The sequence below is a fragment of the Schistocerca piceifrons genome, chromosome 3 (assembly GCF_021461385.2).
Source record: "Schistocerca piceifrons isolate TAMUIC-IGC-003096 chromosome 3, iqSchPice1.1, whole genome shotgun sequence".
NCBI lineage: Eukaryota > Metazoa > Arthropoda > Insecta > Orthoptera > Acrididae > Schistocerca > Schistocerca piceifrons.
In genome coordinates this window covers 332,290,012-332,314,184 of record NC_060140.1, presented here as the reverse complement: position 1 = coordinate 332,314,184, position 24,173 = coordinate 332,290,012, and the positions used below count along the sequence as shown (strand labels likewise).

Here is a 24,173-nt window from a genome sequence, read left to right as displayed (position 1 = left end):
CAGCAGATGGGTCAAAAGATGGTAGCATAGAAGAAAGTGAAGATTCACCTACAACAGAAAATAAATGAGAAAGGGAACACCCACATGAGGTGGTTCCATTTTCAATGAACACTACACCACTGTAGTAAACAAACTCAGGTGGCAAAATGCCACAAAGAAAAAATAATAGAAAATAATCTAAATGTAGTATGTTTGTTCCATTATTATACAGAGAACAGAGTATTATGAAAACTAATAAGTAGAATGAAAACAAAAAATATAGAAGTACAGCTCATGGTATTTAGAATAGTCACTGACACATTTTTAATAAACAAGTCTGTGGAAGATTCTCTGAAGCCCTCAAACCCAATAGAGTGATTGATTACATGGTGTGATCAAAAAGTATTGGAAGGAAGGAAGGAAGATTGGGTTCCAATAACAATGAGGTCATTAGAGATGGAGCACAATCTCGGATTGTGTCAAGGGTGGGGAAGGAAATCAGCAATGCCCTTTCAAAGGAACAGGTGCATCCAGCAGAAACGTTCATGCTTAAAATAAAGTTGGGGATGCAGACCTACATGAGACAAGCAGTTACAAGTTCTTGGGAATGGTAGTCAACAAGGACTTGTCTTGGGAAAAACAAATAGATAATGTAGCACCGTCACTAAGTTTTGGCATGATTGAATAATTGCCTCTGCCACAGATAATGCAAGAGGTCTTGGAAGCAAGCCAGATCAGAGCTGACCAAATGCAGTTGCAACTGGAGCTGGCTGCTGATAAGGCGAATACTGGCTCCAAGGTACTAAGTCAATTACTACGTGCTGCAACTCACTGGGGGAACCAGAGGTATAATAGGAATGATACTGCAGAAAAGCAGAGCCACTACAGCCTGTGTGATCTAGCTGTCTTACACCTGAGTTGTAGTTTGTTGTTGCTTACGCAACATTAACCCAAGCTGTAACAAAACAACGACAGGCCAAGTCTGTATAAATACTTGTAATTCCTCATCAAAGTCTGCCAGTCGCAAGTCCTGAGGGGGACCTATGTTGACCTAACAGCCTATGAGTCTACAAGGATCAACAAGTCACCGGCTTCAGACTCTGCCACTACTAATTGCAGCACTGTTGCTCGCATCATGCCTGATGACGTGGATTTAGCACCCTCCAACCAGCAGGCTACCTGAGGCCCTACTTCAGCTGATGCCAGCTTCCTACCTTAGGAGTCAACCATACAAGCCTGGGGTCTTGCAGCCACTCAGCCATCATTGCCTGTTCAGGGAAAACGCTATGCTGCCTGCATTTGTTTGTGTGGGTGGATTCTGATGCTGCGGTGAGCCATCTAACCAATACTAGGACTGCGGTGTGATTCGGCATGCCTTAGCACACCTCATCAAGTGCAACTGGGTAGCCTTTAGTCTGCAGTCTGGGAAAACTGCTTGCCACCAGCTGCTACAGTTAGCACTGTTGCAAGGTCATTGCTATCATTAATTTATTGCGCAATGCTACTGATGGTCGTACCTCTTCTCCGACTGCCTACAACCTACCTACTGGGGACATTGACTTCTCTGAAGATTGTGAGTGTGAGTGTGTGTGTGTGTGAATGGTGTTTGTCTCTCTTTTAATGATGAAGCCTGTGGCTGAAAGCCTTATGTAAGTGCCTTTTAATTGTGCCTGTATGCAACTTTATGTGTCTTCCTTACAATAAGTAACAATCTGTCTTTTCCTATGCTTTAAATATTCTCATTGTTAGTAGACAAACATGAAATAGTAATAAACATTATGTGAAAGAAGTTAGGGCAAAACATAAAACAAAAAGAATAACTCTCCATGAAGATGAACCATGTACATATATATTTAACTTTATATGTGGGTGAAAATGTATTTAGGTACTTTTTGCTTTGGTAAGTAGTGTGAATATTTCTGTTTCTGTGTGCACCTGTATAGCTGTAACCAGGTGAGTAACAAATAACAGTGCTGTTTCTTGCTTGTTTTTAAATGGTAATGTCTGATATCATGTAAAATGATCTAAGGGCAAATAAATAAATAAAATATAATAAATTGTGCAAAGAACAGCAAAAGTTTGGAGAAAGAAGTAGACTCACTAGTTGGAAACAGTTTTAAGTGTTGCATTGGTCCAAGACAAATTGTGTGAACTGAATGTGCTACAGAGGCTGGTATTACACTAGGTTGCAGCCACTGGCAGACTGTTTGACAGTTAAGCTGTTAACCATATTGAGGGCTGCACCAAAGGGAAGATAACTACATGGGTGAAAATCTGCTTAAAACCATTACAAATCTAGATTTCTTAAATATAGTGTTTTAATAATGTGTTTATCAAATCTGTTCCAGTTTTTCTTGTTTCAGGTTGTAAAATGATACACTCCTTTTGCTAAGATTAGATTAGATTAGATTTACTTTCATTACAATTAATCCATAGTGAGGAGGTACTCCAGGATGTAGAACATCTCTGAAAAACAATAATACATGACAAATATTTACAACTGAAACAAATAAGCTAATGTACCTTCCACAGGTCCCAAGAGGAATGATTGTCATTTTTTTTAATGAACACCATATGAAAGAATCATTTTACAAACACTAATGCACTGAATTTAAAATAAAAAACTGTTTTTTATTTGTATGGTAATAAACATGTAATAGAACTACTATAATACTTACTTATAATGAACACATTACTGCACTGAAATGGTGCGGAAATTAGATTGTATACACTATGATATAATTTTATTTCTCCTTAATTACTATAAAATTCAACTGTCATTCAAAATTCACCTGGATTGTAACTATGGAAATGAATGCTTTAGTATGATTTGTGTATATATCGTTTTGTTCATCTTGGAGGATCTCAAAAAGATCAATTTTGAATGGATACAGTGACTCTGCACATTGTCTTATGACGTCTTTTAAGACTGATAGTTGCAGAAATATCCTTCCTGCTGCCGGCCATTGGCTACCAAGTCCAGAGAAAATAAACCACACTGATTTTCTTTGTTTGTTGCAGACCTGTTAAGGAATATAAAATGAAGATTAGCTGCTAAATAACAGAAGTTCAGTGCAAATTATAGTTATATAAACTCTGTTATATGTTTTCTACTGCAATTAAAATATTGTATTTACACATCATATTAAGAGATATAATGTAACTTTTTTGGTAAACAAACCATTGTTCTTCACAGTAAAACTAAGATTCAGGATTTCATAAACAATATGCCACTATCTGAACTTGCTTGTAAGTTCTACATTCTGTTGACACAATCCACATCACATCATAATGTTTGTAGCAATTGCGATCAATGGAACAGACAACTACCTAATAATGAAGAATTTCACTTACCTGTACGTCTTGCAGGCTGCTGCCATTGGGATTCATCACCATGTAGCCCCTCCAGTCATGTCGTATGATGTTTACTGAGTGTATTTCTTGTATAAGTGCTTGGAATGCATGATTTTTATTCTCGTCTTGAAGCTGCTCATGTAAAACAGAAGGGTAGGCTAAATATCTGGCTTGAAAGCTATCCTGGTAAAGATCTTCTACTCTTATGGTTTTGAACTAATAATTTGGAATTATAACATTAGATACATAAACAGTATAATATAAACATTGATTAACCATAAACATCATTAAGGGCAAATTATAATAAATTTTTATGTTTTATATTATATGTATATGTACAATTCTCATCGAATGTAGCATTAAAAATAAATGAAAATAGTCGCAAAATATGCACTTAGTAAAAGATTCTTTCTCATCTCCCACATTCTTAATTCCAGTATCAACCCATTATAATGGGATATGTTATTCAGAAGAACATAAATTTAGCTGTTTCACTACAGGACACATAAGGGATTAAAGCCATTTGATTCCATTAGACAAAAATGTGTACACTGGACCTTAACTACAAACTCTGTTTCCTGGAAAAAACTTTTTAACTAAGCAGTTGAACTTCATATAGTACAGTATAGAATAGTACTTTATTGATCATGTTTTATCTTTTCTGTATATAGTTACAGTGAGATAGCCTATAGCAACTACTACACACTGACACCACAGTCAGCATGGGTGATAGCCACACACATCGAAGTTTGCGCGTGAGTGCGAAATGAAGACAAAAAATGCTGTCCTTATGCAGAACATTTTTACCACTAGGGGTGCAGTGATTCACCTGCAGTGATGAGCCACATATGATCTTAGAATAGCAGAGCAACTACCGATTTTTACCCTTTGTTTTTTGTAGAGATTCTGTGACTCTCATCAATGTAGTAACTCTTACACAACTGTGAATGTGGAGAGTTAACAAAACTATTTGAAGCTCCATCTCATCTTCGATTGTACGGAAGTTCAAGTGCAGGATTTTCTCACATAGTTATACCTCTCATCAGGGGTGACCCCTAAATGATTTTGTTGTATAGAATTAGCAAACATTGATGGAACCATCTATGGTATCACACCTGGCAGTGCGCCTCCCGCCCTTTTGGCCCCACCATCCAGTATTGTGGTTTGCTCAGGTGGAGGCAAGCTTTTCCTACACTGGAATAACTGTCAATAACACAAAATTTTCTTTGGTCATAAGCCAGCTCGACCAGTGTTATGCTATGGAGGTCCAAGAATAATAACAGCTCCTCTGACGGAAAAACCTATGACAGATTAAAAGCAGAGCTCAACGTCATATAGCGGCTTCACAGTAAGATCACATACGCCAGGTATTGACTCAAGAAGAAATGAGTGACAGGAAACTCTCACAATACCTTCGCCATCTTCGCGACAAAGTGGACATTGGCACCATTCCTGACAACCTCCTACACACGATTTGGAGTAATCGTCTGCCAGCCCAGGGAAAAGTCATCATTGCTACACAGTCGGACATGTCACTGGAAGCGGTTGCGGAACTTGCTGACCTCATTCAAGATGCCATCATGCCATGCTAGCAGGTCAGTACAGTAACTGTTCCTTCCAGTGTTATGTCCATAACCCCTACAGTGTTGTGTGCCGATTACAATGCCCTGGCCACTAAGGTAGATCTCTTAAGTGCACAGATGGCAGCTTTGCTTTCATGTTGTAACACAAGCCACTGTAGTCAGCATAGCTGATGACATTCAAGGAGTCACTCTTCTTCACATACCATGTCAGAGTCAGGCCCCACAGTTTTCTGGTACCACTGCAGATATGGCGAGCATGTGGAAAAGTGTACAAGCCCATCCACTTTCCTAAATGAGAACAACGGTCGTCAGTAGGCACCACCAAACTGCCCCAACACCTCTCACTGCCTAATTATAAAGGATCGAACCACAGGAAGGAAATACCTAATTGATACTGGATCTGATCTGTTTTACCAAGGAAGCCAATCCACTTCTACAGGCCATGCACAGCAGTCAACTTAGAAGCTGCAAACAATACGGAGATCCCAACTTACAGTACACGGCGAATCTAGGCCTGCGTAGGCAATTTACATGGAATTTCACAGTAATGGATGTGGCTGAGGCAATAATAGGTGCTGACTTCTTAGCGTATTTCAAACTTTTGCCTGATGTATCTAATGCCTGCTTTGTGGGCAGCCTTACTGGTCTGACGACCTCCAGATATCACCGTGGTACTAGAACCAGTAGCATCAAGCTTGTGCAAGTAGCAGATGAAGAGTACCGTGGAATTTTGTAAGATTTTCCGGCCTTAACTAGACCACAAGGAATGCCACAACAGGTGTTGCATGACACTGTCCACCACATCAAAACTACTGATGGACCACATGTGTCATGTCGCAAATGCAGATTAGCATATGGATGCCTTGCAATAGCAAAGGCAGAGTTTGATCTTATGTTGAAGGAGGGAATTATTCGCCCATCATCTAGTCTGTGGGCATGAGCATTACACCTAGTACCTAAAACAGGTGAAGTCTGGCATCCATGTGGCAATTATCAAGCATTGAATGCTAGGACTATTCCCAACTGCTACCTGGTACCATTATTACATGACTACAATCATGCTCTTCATGGCTCAACAATATTTAGCATCATTGATTGTGTGAAGGCCAACATGCAGATCCTGGTCATGCCAAAGGACATTCCCAAGATGGCTATAATTACACCCTTTGATTGTTCTACTCGAAGTTTTTGACTTTCGTGTTGTGGAACACTGCAAGGAACTGGCAGCGGTTTATAGATTCCATCTTGTGTAGTAGAGGCCATCTTACAACTGCCAAAGCCTACCACCATAAAAGAGCAATGCAGATACCTCAGGAAGCTGAATTTTTACCAGCATCACTTACCACATACCGCTGAGCAACTATCGCCTTTAAATGCAGCACTATCAGGCACAAAGGTACAAGGTAATGCTCCAGTGCAAAGGAATGAGAGTATGGACGTGGCATTCAGAGCAATGAAAGACAGACTTGCTCAGGCCACCCTACTCACTCACCCAAAACTTGACGCTCCGTTTGCCTTAGTGGCTGATGCCAGCCAGTTTGCAATCGGCTCGGCTTTACAACAATGGGTAGATGGTGCATGGCACCTGTTGGCATATTTTTCACATAAATTGATGCCTTCACAGCAGTGCTGGAGTGCATATGATAGGGAGTTGTTGGCTATGTACCAATTGATCAAGCATTTCAAGTCACAAGTTGAAGCACAGGATTTCGCAGTTTATACCGACCACAAACCATTGGTATACACATTCAGTAAGAACAGTGATGATTGCTCACCACATCAGTACTCTCAACTAAAGTTTATAAGCCAATTCACTACAGACTTGCAAGCACATTTCCAGATAGACCACACGGTGGCTGACTGCTTAACCAGAGTATCTGGTGTTTCACAACCACTGAACATGACAGAGCTAGCAGTAGCACAGAAAGAAAACCACGAACCACAAGCAGTATTATGCAATGACAAACCTTCACTAAAATTGCAACTGGTCAACATTCTGGGCGAAACTGGCATGGTCTGCTGCGACATACTGCATGGCAGATCATGATCATATGTACCGACTGCATTCTGCCAGACAGTGTTATATAACATCCATAACCTCTGTCACCCTGGAGTGCGCACAATGGTTAAGCTGGTGTCAAAGAGGATTGTGTGGCCGGGCATGGACAGAGATTGTCATCAGTGGACTAGAGCTTGCCTGCGCTGCAAGTGATGCAAACTTGCCTGGCACGTGTAAGCTCCAATAGGGGAGTTCCCAGATGTCAATGAGTGTTTTGCTCACATTCACCTAGATGTGGTAGGACCACTGCCTCCCTGACGTCCATCACTATTTAATGACAATGATCGACAGGTACATGCGTTGGCCGGAAGCAGTACCTATTGATGACACTTCAGCAGAAATTCTAGCAGCAGATTTCATGTCAACATGGCTCGCGAGATTCACCTGTCCTCTCCATATAACAACTGACAGGGGGAGGCAGTTCGAGTCTGAATTGTTCACGCAGCTAGCCAAGTTCTGCAGATACTCGCACTATAAGACCACTGCCTACCACCCAGCTAGTAATGGCATCCTGGAAAGATAGCACCGCACTTTGAAGGCGGCACTGATGTGCCACGGGACCACATGGACTTCAGCACTGCTCATTGTCCTGTTTGGTCTGAGGACTGCATACAAACCAGACACTGAGGCTTCACCAGCAGAGTTTGTATGTGGAGAGTCACTGAGTCTACCAAGCAAATTCGTCGATGCCACAAAGATATGTGACTTTAACCATCAACCACAATTCCTACATACTTTACGTAAGACTGTGGACCGCGTGAAACCAGTGAAAGCCACAAGGCATGGAAAGCATAAGACTTTTGTCCATAAGGATCTGGACACGTGCACGCATTTTATGCTTTGCACAGACACTGTCAAACCACCACTGCAACCACCCTACACTGGACCACACCGTGTGCTGTATAGGAGCTTACATACGATGGACATTCTCATTAATGGCACAAAAGTTACAGTTTCAATAAGTAGAGTTAAACCAGCCTACATGTTCAAAGAGGTGCCGAGTACACTGCCAAAGATTCCAAGAGAGGAGAAGGAAGGGACCACAATCCAGCCTCCCATTCCGCCACCACCTCAACCACATCAAGAAAAGCAAAATGCATGATTCACTTGGGAAGACATGTTCATTTTCCTGCCAGGTACCGAGATGACTTACCACGTTCCGCTTTCGCCAAGGGGGCTCCTGTAGCAACTACTACGCACTGACACTGCAGTTGGCACATGTGATAGTCACTCATGCCAAAGTTTGCACATGAGTGCGAAATGAAGACAGAAGAATGCTGTCCCTATGCCAAGCATTTTTGCCACTAGGGGTGTAACGATTCACCTGCAGCAATGTGCGACATTTGCTCTTAGAATAGCATAGCAGTTACTGATTTTTACTTTTTGTTTTTTGTAGAGATTCTGTGACTCTCACTGATATAGTAATGCTTACACAACTGCGAATGTGGAGAGTTAATAAATCTGTTTGAAGTTCCATCTCATCTTTAATTGTACGGAAGTTCAAGTGTAGGATTTTCTCGCATAGTTATACATCTCGTCAGTGGTCAGTAACCTGAAACCTCCACCATTTGATGTCTTATGTGATTAAAACATATCTATCTTGTAATAGAACTTGTTTAAGAGGTACATTTTAAGAGTTGCATTTTATTGTTAATGTATGCCCATTTAATTTATAGTAAAGTTTTATCTGTTCTTGCTATGATTCATTTTTCCTCTTTTTTTTTTTTTTTTTTTTTTTTTTTTTTTTGTGAAAGTTCTGTACACAGTTGTAGCTTTTGCACAGTATTATCACTTATTGTGAAAAGAAGCTGTTCTTTTTTTTTATAACTCTTACACAGATGTTGTAACCTCCAACTTATATAAACAAGGCAACATAGCATGTCATGATTTTGGAAAAAGTGGCTTACATAGTTTCTGAAAGTTGTATTTTCAACTGTCTTAATAATCCTTCATGTTATGAAGCATCTTATACTTCCAGAATAGTTTCCTCAAAAAAAATTCATATCTTAGAAATGATTCCACATGTCCACAGTATACATTTTTAATAATCTACTGTGTTCTGCATCCTGTTAGAATTTCAACACAACAACATGTAATACTTATTTTATTAGTTACTTTGTTGGTTATTCATAAGTAGATATGTCATCTTAGTTGGAAAAGTAAACTATTTTTATAAAAATAACTAAATCACGCATACAATAATATTATCTCATGTAGGGCTAGATTAACCTCTGTTTTTTTAAGTTGTGATATATTGTGTACAATGTCTTTCTCTTCATATTTGCAAATAAAGTTACAATTAATCACAAAAAAAAAAAAATACTTCCACTCTAGGGATTCTTTTGTAACATACAATTGGTCCCTGCCTGCACTATACAGAAAAACACACTACACTACACTTCACTGCATAGCACACATGCACACTTTCTCTCTCTCTCTCTCTCTCTCTCTCTCTCTCTCTCTCAGCTGGCATCAAAACCTTAATGATATTTCCACCATTCTATTGAATTCTTCATGCTGACACATTGTTCATTAAGTCCACAATTCATCCCTTTTTGATTATATCTATAGTCCAGAGATTTTAGTGCCATCCACAGTTTACAGTTGCTTTCTAGTCACAGAATATTTCTAGAGTTAGTAGGCATTTGCTTTGTGAGGCAAGTACAAATATTACAAGTGGTGTTTTCCTTCTGCATATATTATAAAGCTGTTTTTTGAGAAATACTCTGTGATATGTGGCATGACTTTTACTTCATTTAGCTCATTTTCAACTTTGCTTCTAATTAGTACATTTGTCTCATCTGAAAATCTGATTCATTTTCGCTTATGTGCAGATGATCCAAATCATTTCATGAAAATTAAGAACATGATTGGGCCTCAGAGTAATCCTTCTGATACATTGTATTTAACATGCTCTTTTTCAGAGTGGCACACACTCATCCTTTTTCCTGCTTCTACATTTACTTCAACTATTTCTGCCTGTTTGGAAGGTAGGAGTTGTGTATTATATTCTGTATACTTAACAGGTCCATTTAATGAGTTACAGCCCATGGCTCTTAGCTTCAGAAGTCTTTGTGGTGTCTAGAAATATAGCTGTTACATTTTATACACTGAATCACCATAGAAACGGGTATATGCATGTATATTCAAATACAGAGATACATAAACAGGCAGAATATGATGCTGCCATTAGCAATGCCTATATAAGACGACAAGTGTGGGGCACAGTTATTAGATCCGTTACTGCTACTACAATGGCAGGTTATCAAGATTTATGTGAGTTTGAACATGATGTAATAATCGTGACATGAGCGATGGGACACAGCATCTCTGAGGTAGCGATGAAATGGGGATTTTCCCATATGAGCGTTTAAAGAGTGTACCATGAATATAAGGAGTCCTGCAAAACTTCAAACCTTCAACATCGCTGCAAGAATGGGACCAACAATGGCTGAAGAGAATTGTTCAGCATGACAGAAATGCATTCCTTCCACAAATTGCTGCAGATTTCAATACTGGGCCATCAACAAGTGTCAGCATGTGAATAAATCAATGAAACATCATCAATATGGGCTTTCAGAATCAAAGGCCCACTCATGAACCCTTGATGACTTCACGACAAAATGCTTTATCCCTCGCCTGGGCCTGTCAACACTGACATTGGACTGAGGATGACTGGAAACATGTTGTCTAGTTGGACAAGTTTCATTTCAAATTGTATCAAGCAGATGGACATGTATGGGTATGGTGATAATCTCATGAATCCATGGACCCTGCTTGTCAGCAGTAGGCTGTCCGGGCTCGTGGAGGCTCTGTAATGGTGTGGGGCATGTGCAGTTGGAGTGTTATGGGACCCATGATATGTCTAAATATGACTCTGAAAGGTGACACATATGTAAGTGTCCTAACTGATCAGCTGCATCCATTCATGTCCATTGTGCATTCCAACGGACTTGAGCAATTCCAACTGGACAATGTGATACCCCACACATCTGTAATTTTTGCAGAGTGGCTCGAGGAACACTCTCCTGAGTTTAACCACTTCTGTTGGCCACTAGACTTACCAGACATGAACAATATTGGGAATATCTGGGTTATCTTGCAACGTGATGTTCAGAAGAGATCTCCACCCCTTCATACCCTTACGGATTTACGGGCAACCCTGCAAGATTCATGGTGTCAGTTCCCTCCAGCACCACTTTAGACATTATTTGAGTCCATGCCATGTTGTTTTGCAGCACTTCTGCATGCTTGCGGGGGCCCTACATGATACTCAGGTGAACCAGTTTCTTTGGCTCTTTAGTGTATATTGCACAATCAAGTCCATACCCCACTGGGGAAATTAAAGATAGCTCTTTCTGTACAGCTACATTCATGAAACAGTACTGTGAGTTACATAACAATTTTTCTTCTATGAACCTTAGAAGTCTTTATTTAAAACATTTGTTTTTCTAATATTTTGATGAAGCTAGATAACAGAAATAAATACTCCTGATGATAAGAAAGAACTGTAGATATTAATAAGGGATTTGGCTATTACTGCTGCATACATCTTTACAATAAAATTATCAATGCTATCAATTCCAGACAAAAACTTTGATTTTAGTTCACTAGTAACTTTTAACATATTTTCCTCTTCTGCCAAGCATAGAAGTGTGTATTTTTTTTCATAATGCTTCCTACTTGTTCTCCTCAGTCATTTAGTGTACGCAATTTTGCAATATTTTCTGTTACTTCTGTAAAACAGAAATTCACTTATTTGCTACCTTGTAGGGGTTTGTTAATTTGATTATTCTTCCAGATTAGCAAGGTGATGCTCTCCACATATTTCCCTATTTCTTTCCTAATACTATCCCACATTTTCTTCATTTTATTTGGACTATTTCTTGAAATTATCATTTATCATCCTTACAGATATTCTAGTGGTTTTGTTAAGATTCTGTTTTATTTATTTATTGTTATTGTTCCTGTAGGTCATATAATTTATTCAGCAAAGCACATCATGATGTAGGACAAGTCAATTTGAAAATGATGTTGAGACGGTGTATGATGAGAGATGACAGTAATGGTACATAACTCACATAGCAGAATACATATAGGATCATCATCATTTAAGACTGATTATGCCTTTCAGCGTTCAGTCTGGAGCATAGCCCCCTTATAAAATTCCTCCATGATCCCCTATTCAGTGCTAATATTGGTGCCTCTTCTGATGTTAAACCTATTACTTCAAAATCATTTTTAACCGAATCCCAGAACCTGCTCCTTGGTCTGCCCCGACTCCTCCTACCCTCTACTGCTGAACCCATGAGTCTCTTGGGTAACCTTGCTTCTCCCATGCGTGTAACATGACCCCACCATCTAAACCTGTTCGCCCTGACTGCTACATCTATAGAGTTCATTCCCAGTTTTTCTTTGATTTCCTCATTGTGTACACCCTCCTGCCATTGTTCCCATCTACTAGTACCTGCAAACATCCTAGCTACTTTCATATCCGTAACCTCAACCTTGTTGATAAGGTAACCTGAATCCACCCAGCTTTCGCTCCCATACAACAAAGTTGGTCGAAAGATTGAACGGTGCACGGATAGCTTAGTCTTGGTACTGACTTCCTTCTTGCAGAACATCTACATCTACATTTATACTCCGCAAGCCACCAAATGGTGTATGGCGGAGGGCACTTTATGTGCCACGGTCATTACCTCCCTTTTCTGTTCCAGTCGCGTATGGTTCGCGGGAAGAACGACTGTCTGAAAGCCTCCATACGCGCTCGAATCTCTCTAATTTTACATTCGTGATCTCCTCAGGAGGTATAAGTAGGGGGAAGCAATATATTCGATACCTCATCCACAAACGCACCCTCTCGAAACCTGGCGAGCAAGCTACACCGCGATGCAGAGCACCTCTCTTGCAGAGTCTGCCACTTGAGTTTGCTAAACATCTCTGTATCGCTATCATGGTTACCAAATAACCCTGTGACGAAACGCGCTGCTCTTCTTTGGATCTTCTCTATCTCCTCCGTCAACCCGATCTGGTACGAATCCCACACTGATGAGCAATACTCAAATATAGGTCGAACAAGTGTTTTGTAAGCCACCTCCTTTGTTGACGGACTACATTTTCTAAGGACTCTCCCAATGGATCTCAACCTGGCACCCGCCTTACCAACAATTAATTTTATATGATCATTCCACTTCAAATCGTTCCACATGCATACTCCCAGATATTTTACAGAAGTAACTGCTACCAGTGTTTGTTCCGCTATCATATAATCATACAATAAAGGATCCTTCTTTCTATGTATTCGATATACACTACATTTGTCTATGTTAAGGGTCAGTTGCCACTCCCTGCACCAAGTGCCTATCCACTGCAGATCTTCCTGCAGTTCGCTACAATTTTCTAATTCTGCAACTTCTCTGTATACTACAGCATGATCCACGAAAAGCCGCATGGAACTTCCGACACTATCTACTATGTCATTTATATATATTGTGAAAAACAATGGTTCCATAATACTCCCCTGTGGCACGCCAGAGGTTTCTTTAACGTCTGTAGACGTCTCCCCATTGATAACAACATGCTGTGTTCTGTTTGCTAAAAACTCTTCAATCCAGCCACACAGCTGGTCTGATATTCCGTAGGCTCTTACTTTGTTTATCAGGCGACAGTGTGGAACTGTATCGAACGCCTTCCGGAAGTCAAGGAAAATAGCATCTACCTGGGAGCCTGTATCTAATATTTTCTGGGTCTCATGAACAAATAAAGCGAGTTGGGTCTCACACGATCGCTGTTTCCGGAATCCATGTTGATTCCCACAGAGTAGATTCTGGGTTTCCAAAACGACATGATACGCGAGCAAACAAACATGTTCTAAAATTCTACAACACATCGACGTCAGAGATATAGGTCTATAGTTTTGCGCATCTGCTCGACGACCCTTCTTGAAGACTGGGACTACCTGTGCTCTTTTCCAATCATTTGGAACCTTCCGTTCCTCTAGAGACATGCGGTACATGGCTGTTAGAAGGGGGCCAAGTTCTTTCGCGTACTCTGTGTAGAATCGAATTGGTATCTCATCAGGCCCAGTGGACTTTCCTCTGTTGAGTGATTCCAGTTGCTTTTCTATTCCTTGGACACTTATTTTGATGTCAGCCATTTTTTCGTTTGTGCGAGGATTTAGAGAAGAAACTGCAGTGCGGTCTTGCTCTGTGAAACAGCTTTGGAAAAAGGTGTTTAGTATTTCAGCTTTACATGTGTCATCCTCTGTTTCAATGCCATCATCATCCCGGAGTGTCTGGATATGCTGTTTCGAGCCACTTACTGATTTAACATAAGACCAGAACTTCCTAGGATTTTCTGTCAAGTCGGTACATGGAATTTTACTTTCGAATTCACTGAACGCTTCACGCATAGCCCTCCTTACGCTAACTTTGACATCATTTAGCTTCTGTTTGTCTGAGAGGTTTTGGCTGCATTTACACTTGGAGTGAAGCTCTCTTTGCTTTCACAGTAGTTTCCTAACTTTGTTGTTGAACCACGGTGGGTTTTTCCCGTCCCTCACAGTTTTACTCGGCACGTACCTGTCTAAAACGCATTTTACGATTGCCTTGAACTTTTTCCATAAACGCTCAACATTGTCAGTGTTGGAATAGAAATTTTCGTTTTGATCTGATAGATAGTCTGGAATCTGCCTTCTATTACTCTTGCTAAACAGATAAACCTTTCTCCCTTTTTTTATATTCCTATTAACTTCCATATTCAGGGATGCTGTAACAGCCTTGTGATCACTGATTCCCTGTTCTGTACTTACAGAGTCAAAAAGTTCGGGTCTGTTTGTTATCAGTAGGTCCAAGATGTTATCTCCACGAGTCAGTTCTCTGTTTAATTGCTCGAGGTAATTTTTGGATAGTGCAATCAGTATAATGTCACTCGATGCTCTGTCCCTACCACCTGTCCTAAACATTTGAGTGTCCCAGTCTATATCTGGTAAATTGGTAAATTGAAATCTCCACCTAAGACTATAACATGCTGAGAAAATTTATGTGAAATATATTCCAAATTTTCTCTCAGTTGTTCTGCCACTAGTGCTGCTGAGTCGGGAGGTCGGTAAAAGGAGCCAACTATTAACCTAGCTCGGTTGCTGAGTGTAACCTCCACCCATAATAATTCACAGGAACTATCCACTTCTACTTCACTACAGGATAAACTACTACTAACAGTGACAAACACGCCACCACCAGTTGCATGCAATCTATCCTTTCTAAACACCGTCTGTGCCTTTGTAAAAATTTCGGCAGAATTTATCTCTGGCTTCAGCCAGCTTTCTGTACCGATAATAATTTCAGCTTCAGTGCTTTCTATCAGCGCTTGAAGTTCCGGTACTTTACCAATGCAGCTTCGATAGTTTACAATTACAATACCGATTGCTGTTTGGCCCCTGCATGTCCTGACTTTGCCCCACAACCTTTGAGGCTGAGTAGATTGTAGCTGAGAGCTCACTGCATTAGCTTTGCTGCACCTCACCTCCAGTCCTTTCACTATGTTGCCATCCGGTGAGAATACGCATCCTAAGTACTTGAAAGCGTTCACCTGTTCTAACTTTGTTCCTCCTATTTGGCACTCAATCCGTTTATATTTTTTTCCCACTGACATTACTTTCGTTTTGGAGATGCTAATCTTCATACCATAGTCCTTATATTTCTGATCTAGCTCTGAAATATTACTTTGCAAACTTTCAATCGAAACTGCCATCACAACTAAGTCATCCGCATATGCAAGACTGCTTATTTTGTGTTCACATATCTTACTCTCACCCAGCCAGTCTATTGTTTTCAACATATGATCCATAAATAATATGAACAACAGTGGAGACAGGTTGCAGCCTTGTCTTACCCCTGAAACTACTCTGAACCTTGAACACTATTTACCGTCAACTCTAACTGCTGCCTGACTATCCATGTAAAGACCTTTAATTGATTGTAAAAGTTTGCCTCCTATTCCATAATCTCGTAGAACAGACAATAACTTCCTCCTAAGAACCCGGTCATATGCCTTTTCTAGATCTATAAAGCATAGATACAATTCCCTGTTCCACTCTTAACACTTCTCCATTATTTGCCGCAAGCTAAAGATCTGGTCCTGACAACCTCTAAGAGGCCTAAACCCACACTGATTTTCATCCAATTGGTCCTCAACTAATACTCGCACTTTCCTTTCAACAATACCTGAGAAGATTTTACCCACAACGCTGATTAAAGAGATACCTCCGCAGTTGTTACAATCTTTTCTGTTTCCATGTTTAAAGATTGGTGTGATTACTGCTTTTGTCCAGTCTGATGGAACCTGTCCCGACTCCCAGGCCATTTCAATTATCCTGTGCAGCCATTTAAGACCTGACATTCCACTGTATTTGATGAGTTCCGACTTAATTTCATCCACCCCAGCTGCTTTATTGCACTGCAATCGACTGACCATTTTCTCCACTTCCTCAAATGTGATCCTATTTCCATCATCATTCCTATCCCATTCTACCTCAAAATCTGAAACATTACTGATCGTATTGTCACCTACATTGAGCAACTCTTCAAAATATTCCCTCCATCTGCCCAAGGCATCCACAGGATTCACCAACAGTTTTCCTGACCTGTCCAAAATACTTGTCATTTCCTTCTTACCTCCCTTTTGAAGACTGCTAATTACACTCCACAATGGTTTTCCAGCAGCTTGACCCATAGTCTCCAACCTGTTTCCAAAGTCTTCCCAAGATTTTTCTTGGATGCTGCAATTATCTGTTTGGCTTTGTTTCTTTCTTCAACATAACTTTCTCTGTCTACCTGAGTTCTAGTTGTTGTTGTTGTGGTCTTCAGTCCTGAGACTGGTTTGATGCAGCTCTCCATGCTACTCTATCCTGTGCAAGCTTTTTCATCTCCCAGTACCTACTGCAACCTACATCCTTCTGAATCCAATTAGTGTATTCATCTCTTGGTCTCCCTCTACGATTTTTACCCTCCACGCTGCCCTCCAATACTAAATTGGTGATCCCTTGATGCCTCAGAACATGTCCTACCAACCGATCCCTTCTTCTGGTTAAGTTGTGCCACAAACTTCTCTTCTCCCCAATCCTATTCAATACTTCCTCATTAGTTATGTGATCTACCCATCTAATCTTCAGCATTCTTCTGTAGCACCACATTTCGAAAGCTTCTATTCTCTTCTTGTCCAAACTATTTATCGTCCATGTTTCACTTCCATACATGGCTACACTCCATACGAATACTTTCAGAAATGACTTCCTGACACTTAAATCAATACTGGATGTTAACAAATTTCTCTTCTTCAGAAACGCTTTCCTTGCCATTGCCAGCCTACATTTTATATCCTCTCTACTTCGACCATCATCAGTTATTTTGCTCCCCAAATAGCAAAACTCCTTTGCTACTTTAAGTGCCTCATTTCCTAATCTAATTCCCTCAGCATCACCCGACTTAATTAGACTACATTCCATTATTCTTGTTTTGCTTTTGTTGATGTTCATCTTATATCCTCCTTTCAAGACACTGTCCATTCCATTCAACTGCTCTTCCAAGTCCTTTGCTGTCTCTGACAGAATTACAATGTCATCGGCGAACCTCAAAGTTTTTATTTCTTCTCCATGAATTTTAATACCTACTCTGAATTTTTCTTTTGTTTCCTTTACTGCTTGCTCAATATACAGATTGAACAACATCGGGGAGAGGCTACAACCCTGTCTTACTCCCTTCCCAACCACTGCTTCCCTTTCATGTCCCTCGACTCTTATAACTGCCATTTGGTTTCTGTACAAATTGTAAATATCCTTTCGCTCCCTGTATTTTACCCCTGCCACCTTTAGAATTTGAAAGAGAGTATTCCAGTCAACATTGTCAAAAGCTTTCTCTGAGTCTACAAATGCTAGAAACGTAGGTTTGCCTTTCCTTAATCTTTCTTCTAAGATAAGTCGTAAGGTCAGTATTGCCTCACGTGTTCCAGTGTTTCTACGGAATCCAAACTGATCTTCCCCGAGGTTGGCTCCTACTAGTTTTTCCATTCGTCTGTAAAGAATTTGTGTTAGTATTTTGCAGCTGTGACTTATTAAACTGATAGTTCGGTAATTTTCACATCTGTCAACACCTGCTTTCTTTGGGATTGGAATTATTATATTCTTCTTGAAGTCTGAGGGTATTTCGCCTGTTTCATATATCTTGCTCACCAGATGGTAGAGTTTTGTCAGGACTGGCTCTCCCACGGCCGTCAGTAGTTCCAATGGAATATTGTCTACTCCGGGGGCCTTGTTTCGACTCAGGTCTTTCAGTGCTCTGTCAAACTCTTCACGCAGTATCATATCTCCCATTTCATCTTCATCTACATCCTCTTCCATTTCCATAATATTGTCCTCAAGTACATCGCCCTTGTATAGACCCTCTATATACTCCTTCCACCTTTCTGCTTTCCCTTCTTTAATTAGAACTGGGTTTCCATCTGAGCTCTTGATATTCATACAAGTCGTTCTCTTATCTCCAAAGGTCTCTTTAATTTTCCTGTAGGCGTTATCTATCTTACCCCTAGTGAGATAGGCCTCTACATCCTTACATTTGTCCTCTAGCCATCCCTGCTTAGCCATTTTGCACTTCCTGTCAATCTCATTTTTGAGACGTTTGTATTCCTTTTTGCCTGTTTCACTTACTGCATTTTTATATTTTCTCCTTTCATCAATTAAATTCAATATTTCTTCTGTTACCCAAGGATTTCTACTAGCCCTCGTCTTTTTACCTACTTGATCCTCTGCTGCCTTCACTACTTCATCCCTCAAAGCTACCCATTCTTCTTCTACTGTATTTATTTACCCCATTCCTGTCAATTGCTTCCTTATGCTCTCCCTGAATCTCTGTACAACCTCTGGTTCTTTTAGTTTATCCAGGTCCCATCTCCTTAAATTCCCACCTTTTTGCAGTTTCTTCAGTTTTAATCTACAGGTCATAACCAATAGATTGTGGTCAGAGTCCACATCTGCCCCTGGAAATGTCTTACAATTTAAAACCTGGTTCCTAAATCTCTGTCTTACCATTATATAATCTATCTGATACCTTTTAGTATCTCCAGGGTTCTTCCATGTATACAACCTTCTTTCATGATTCTTAAACTAAGTGTTAGTTATGATTATGTTGTGCTCTGTGCAAAATTCGACCAGGCGACTTCCTCTTTCATTTCTGTCCCCCAATCCATATTCACCTACTATGTTTCCTTCTCTCCCTTTTCCTACACTCGAATTCCAGTCACCCATGACTATTAAATTTTCGTCTCCCTTCACAATCTGAATAATTTCTTTTATTTCATCATACATTTCTTCAATTTCTTCGTCATCTGCCGAGCTAGTTGGCATATAAACTTGTACTACTGTAGTAGGCGTGGGCTTCGTATCTATCTTGGCCACAATAATGCGTTCACTATGCTGTTTGTAGTAGCTTACCCGCATTCCTATTTTCCTATTCATTATTAAACCTACTCCTGCATTATCCCTATTTGATTTTGTGTTTATAACCCTGTAGTCACCTGACCAGAAGTCTTGTTCCTCCTGCCACCGAACTTCACTAATTCCCACTATATCTAACTTCAACCTATCCATTTCCCTTTTTAAATTTTCTATCCTACCTGCCCGATTAATGGATCTGACATTCCACGCTCCGATCCGTAGAACGCCAGTTTTCTTTCTCCTGATAACGACATCCTCTTGAGTAGTCCCCGCCCGGAGATCCGAATGGGGGACTATTTTACCTCCGGAATATTTTACCCAAGAGGACGCCATCATCATGTAATCATACAGTAAAGCTGCATGCCCTCGGGAAAAATTACGGCTGTAGTTTCCCCATGCTTTCAGCCGTTCGCAGTACCAGCACAGCAAGGCCGTTTTGGTTATTGTTACAAGGCCAGATCAGTCAATCATCCAGACTGTTGCCCTTGCAACTACTGAAAAGGCTGCTGCCCCTCTTCAGGAACCACACGTTTGTCTGGCCTCTCAACAGATACCCCTCCGTTGTGGTTGCACCTACGGTACGGCTATCTGTATCGCTGAGGCACGCAAGCCTCCCCACCAACAGCAAGGTCCATGGTTCATGGGGGGGTGGTGAGTTCTAGTATGTAGCCATTTTTGATACACCTTCTTTTTTTTTTTTACAGGCTGCATTGACTGTGTCATTCCACCAAGCTGTTTGCTTCATCCTACTTTTACACACTACTGTTCCAAGACATTCTTTAGCCACTTCTAGTACTGTGTCCCTGTACCTTGTCCATTCCTTTTCCAATGACTGTAATTGACTGCATTCAACTAACTGGTACCTTTCTGAGATTGCTGTTATGTACTTGTGCCTGATTTCCCTATCCTTGATCTGTCCCTTCACAATGCGAATATACTGACGCAATCCTAATTTTCTTGCTAGACACTGTCAAATCTATCCACATCAGTCGTTCGTTTACCTTATTGCAACTACACTGGGTTCCATTTCTTTCCTGATGTAGAGCCCTACACCCCATTGTGCTATTCCTGCTTTGACTCCTGACAGGTAGACCTTGAATTCTCCCACTTCCTCTTCTTTCTCACCCGTTACCCGAATGTCACTAACAGCTAAAATGTCCAGCCCCATCTTACTTGCAGCCTCTGCCAGCTCGAGCTTCTTCCCAGAGTAGCCCCCATTGATATTAATAGCTCCCCATCTCATTACCATTTGTTTGCCAAGTCGTATCTTAGGAGTCCCTGGTTTGTCAGTTAGAGGTGGGACTCCGTCACCTCCAAAGGTCCGAGGCATTTTGCTCTGATTGTTGCCAGCATCATATTTAAAGTACCAGGGAAGCAGGTTGCTAACCTTACTTGCCCCGAGTCCCATTGAGTTTTACCCCTAACGGTTGAGGGACTAACCGGTGGATTTGGTAGTCTTTGCCGTATGAGCACAAAGGTGACCACGACTCAGAATATGTCCGAGATGCCCAGCCTTATTCCAAAGTAACTGGTATCCCGACTGTCGGGACCACTTACTTGGCCACTCATACGTTGCCCGTGGTTCATGAACTAGGACATGACTACAGGAACGCACACCATGACCCACCTACAAATAGGATATTTAGACAAAATATAAAAAGGTGGTGTGTGATAAGAGACAATAGTGATGGTACATACTACACATAGCAGAGTACATATAAGAGATACAGTCAGAAATCAATAACATACAATAATTAAATTGTCTTACTAAGTAGAAATACCTACAATGAATTAACAGCTTATTACAAGTAATGAAAATTTTGTGGTACATACATCACACAGCAGACTACATATATGAGACACCGACAGAATGTAAATAAGATACAATGATTAAATTATCTTACTAAGTAGAGATAACTACAAGTGAATAAACAGCTTATTCACAGTAATTAAAATTTTGTATCAAGAAATTCATGTACAGAATAGAAACAATGATTTAGTAGTAATTCCTTTAATTTAATTCTCATTATTTTGGGGTTTTTGCTTGGTTTTATGTCTGTTGGGAGGTGGTTGTATATTTTAATGCCCATACACTTAACACCATTCGCATATAATTTTGTGTTGCGAGCTATAATTTGTAATTGGGTTTTGTTTCAGTGTCATGTGTGTGACAGTCTGCATTTCTGTGGAGGGATTCCAAGGGCTGTATTGTAAAACAAGCTATTTCCATTATACGTACATACGTTTTAAGATGCCCATCAAAAGGTGGTGTGGTTTCTGTTGGTTTTGATATGTCATTAAACAATCCCTGTCTCTTTAGATACACCTGTCTTTTTTTCCCAGTGTAATTCAAATACTCTGTCTATTCCTTGTTTTTATTTTCATTAATTTTTTTCAAGGAATAGGAAATAAAACTAAAACAACAGATTAGAACTTATGAATGAATTGCACTTTTCATAACAACAGTTTTATGAAATGGAAAGATGGCTACTTTCCATATAGTGGTGATGCTGAGTCAAACAAGCCAGTTTTTGCTAAGAGGACCTTTATTAGAATTAGATAAAACACACACACACACACACACACACACACACACACACACACACACACACACACACACACACCAGATCAGATGCATACAAACACAAATGACCACAGTCTCTAGCCGCTGAGGCCAGTCTGGCATCAGCATCCGGAAACTGTGGTCATGTGTGTGTGTGTGTGTGTGTGTGTGTGTGTGTGTGTGTGTGTGCACCCCTGAATGCATGTTGTCTAATTCCAATGAAGGCCCTTTTGGTCAAAAGCTGACCTGTTTGAGATTTTTTGTTGTTGTGCCTATCTATGACTCAACATCACCACCATACGGAGAGTAGCAATCTATTCTTCTCATAATGTATGAACTTCAGACAAGATCATCTCACAAATGATGTGTACTCTAATAAAGAAACAATGCAAAACTTCACAAAAGAATCACAAAAGAAAAAATGATTTGCATCTTAGTGAAAAAACAGTGAAATTTCCAAAGGACTTGAAGTGCCTACCTTCACATTATACTCAAAATGAAAATATGAGTTACCCTCGTGTGTTTGTAAAGTGAAACAGTCATGGCAAAAACAGAGTGGAATGTAATAAGATTTTTGGAATGCTAACAACAAACATTGTTCCAGCAACAAAAGCTTACCACTTTAAAGACCAGATAGGGCCAATATCTCATTAGTGTATCTCATTAGCATATTAGTGCATGTATCTCATTAGTGTATTATGCAGTAAAATGGATTTAAAATTGAATACCTAACAGACAAAAGTCAGTTGAAAACAATGGTGCACTTATTCTTTTGTATTCTTTTGGACAACCACAGACATCATTTGACAACAAAAAGTGTAATCATTATATGAGGGACAAACAAATGTTGAAATGTACAGTCTTGACTTGAAGAATTCATTAAATATGTTCTTACCCACACTGTCACACTTGTCTATATTGTTCAGTGTTTTACACAAATTTGATTTGCAAAACATTAAAATTAGGTTCTATGAATATAATAATCATATTATGAGCTGTGAAGCAAACTATGAGCATGTGACTGTGCTTGAAGTAAATTATTTTCTCCACCAACATTTGACACACAGGAGGAAGAAAAAAATGCAAAAAATATTGTAAATATAACAATACATCAGTGAAAATAACCAGTTTTTTTAAAATATACTATAATAGGATAGACAAAAAACCCTACTCACCATGCAGTTGCAGGAGTACACACATATAAAGATATTGCAATTTGCAAGCTTTGGAGTCAGTAACTCCTGCTGCTGGCAGAAAGGTTATATGGGAAGGAATAATGGCAAAGGAAAGGTACTGGTGAGGTTCAGGAAATGGGGAGAGTTCAGGAAAGTCTTAAATGGCCTCAGTTCAGGGGAGACTTACCAGATAGGATGAGAAGTAAAGATTGCATCAGATGAGATTTGAAAGCCAGAGAGTTTTAAGATGGAAGATAGGGTAATATGCAAGACACAGGTTACTGACAAAACATTGTGTGCAGGTTAATAAGATCATAATGCTAAATGCATTGTACGAGGGTGGTTTAAAAGTTCTCGGAATCACCATGAGAGGTCAGTGCTAGCACAACAAGTTGTTCACATGATATTCATTGTTGCCTGTAAACACGTGCCACATCAGTGCCCTTGGAAGAGAGCTGCGACAGTGAGCTGGCTCTGTTGTTGTTCCCACATAGTGATTTGCAAAGATGGAAAAAATTGAGATTTGAGCATTGATTAAGTACTTTGTAAAGAAAGGTATGAAAGCAAAGGACTTTCATGTTGATTTCCAGAATACACTGGGGGACTCTGCTCCTTCATATTCAACTGCTGACAAGTGGACAAACAGATTTAAATTTGGTCGGTAGAGCTTAGATGATTATCCGTGCAATGGTTGGCCAAGATGTGTCACTACTCCAGAAATCATTGCAAAAGTGCACAAAATGGTCATGGAGGGTCGACAATTGAAAGTGTGTGACATTGCTCAAACTTGCCAGATGTCATCTGTAAGGGTATATCAGATTTTAACTGAAGAATTAGAAATGAAAAAATTATCTGTGCAAGATGGGTGCCACGACTCTTGACAATGGATCAAAAATGCATGAGAATGGACATATCAGAACAATGTTTGGCCCGTTTTAGGAGAAACAAACAATGTTTTTAGTTCTGGTTT

General features: G+C 40.0%; 1 protein-coding gene across 1 annotated transcript in view; it reads right to left on the bottom strand.

Moving 5' to 3' along the window:
• Nucleotides 1–24,173, bottom strand: part of LOC124788632 (fatty acid synthase-like) — a 507,799-nt gene that overhangs the window by 268,780 nt on the left and 214,846 nt on the right. The window contains exons 9-10 of the mRNA XM_047255903.1: nt 3,334–3,465; nt 2,772–3,002 (exon numbers count right to left, since the gene is read on the bottom strand). Coding sequence (XP_047111859.1) covers nt 2,772–3,002; nt 3,334–3,465 — 363 coding nt within the window. The remainder of the gene's footprint in view (nt 1–2,771; nt 3,003–3,333; nt 3,466–24,173) is intronic.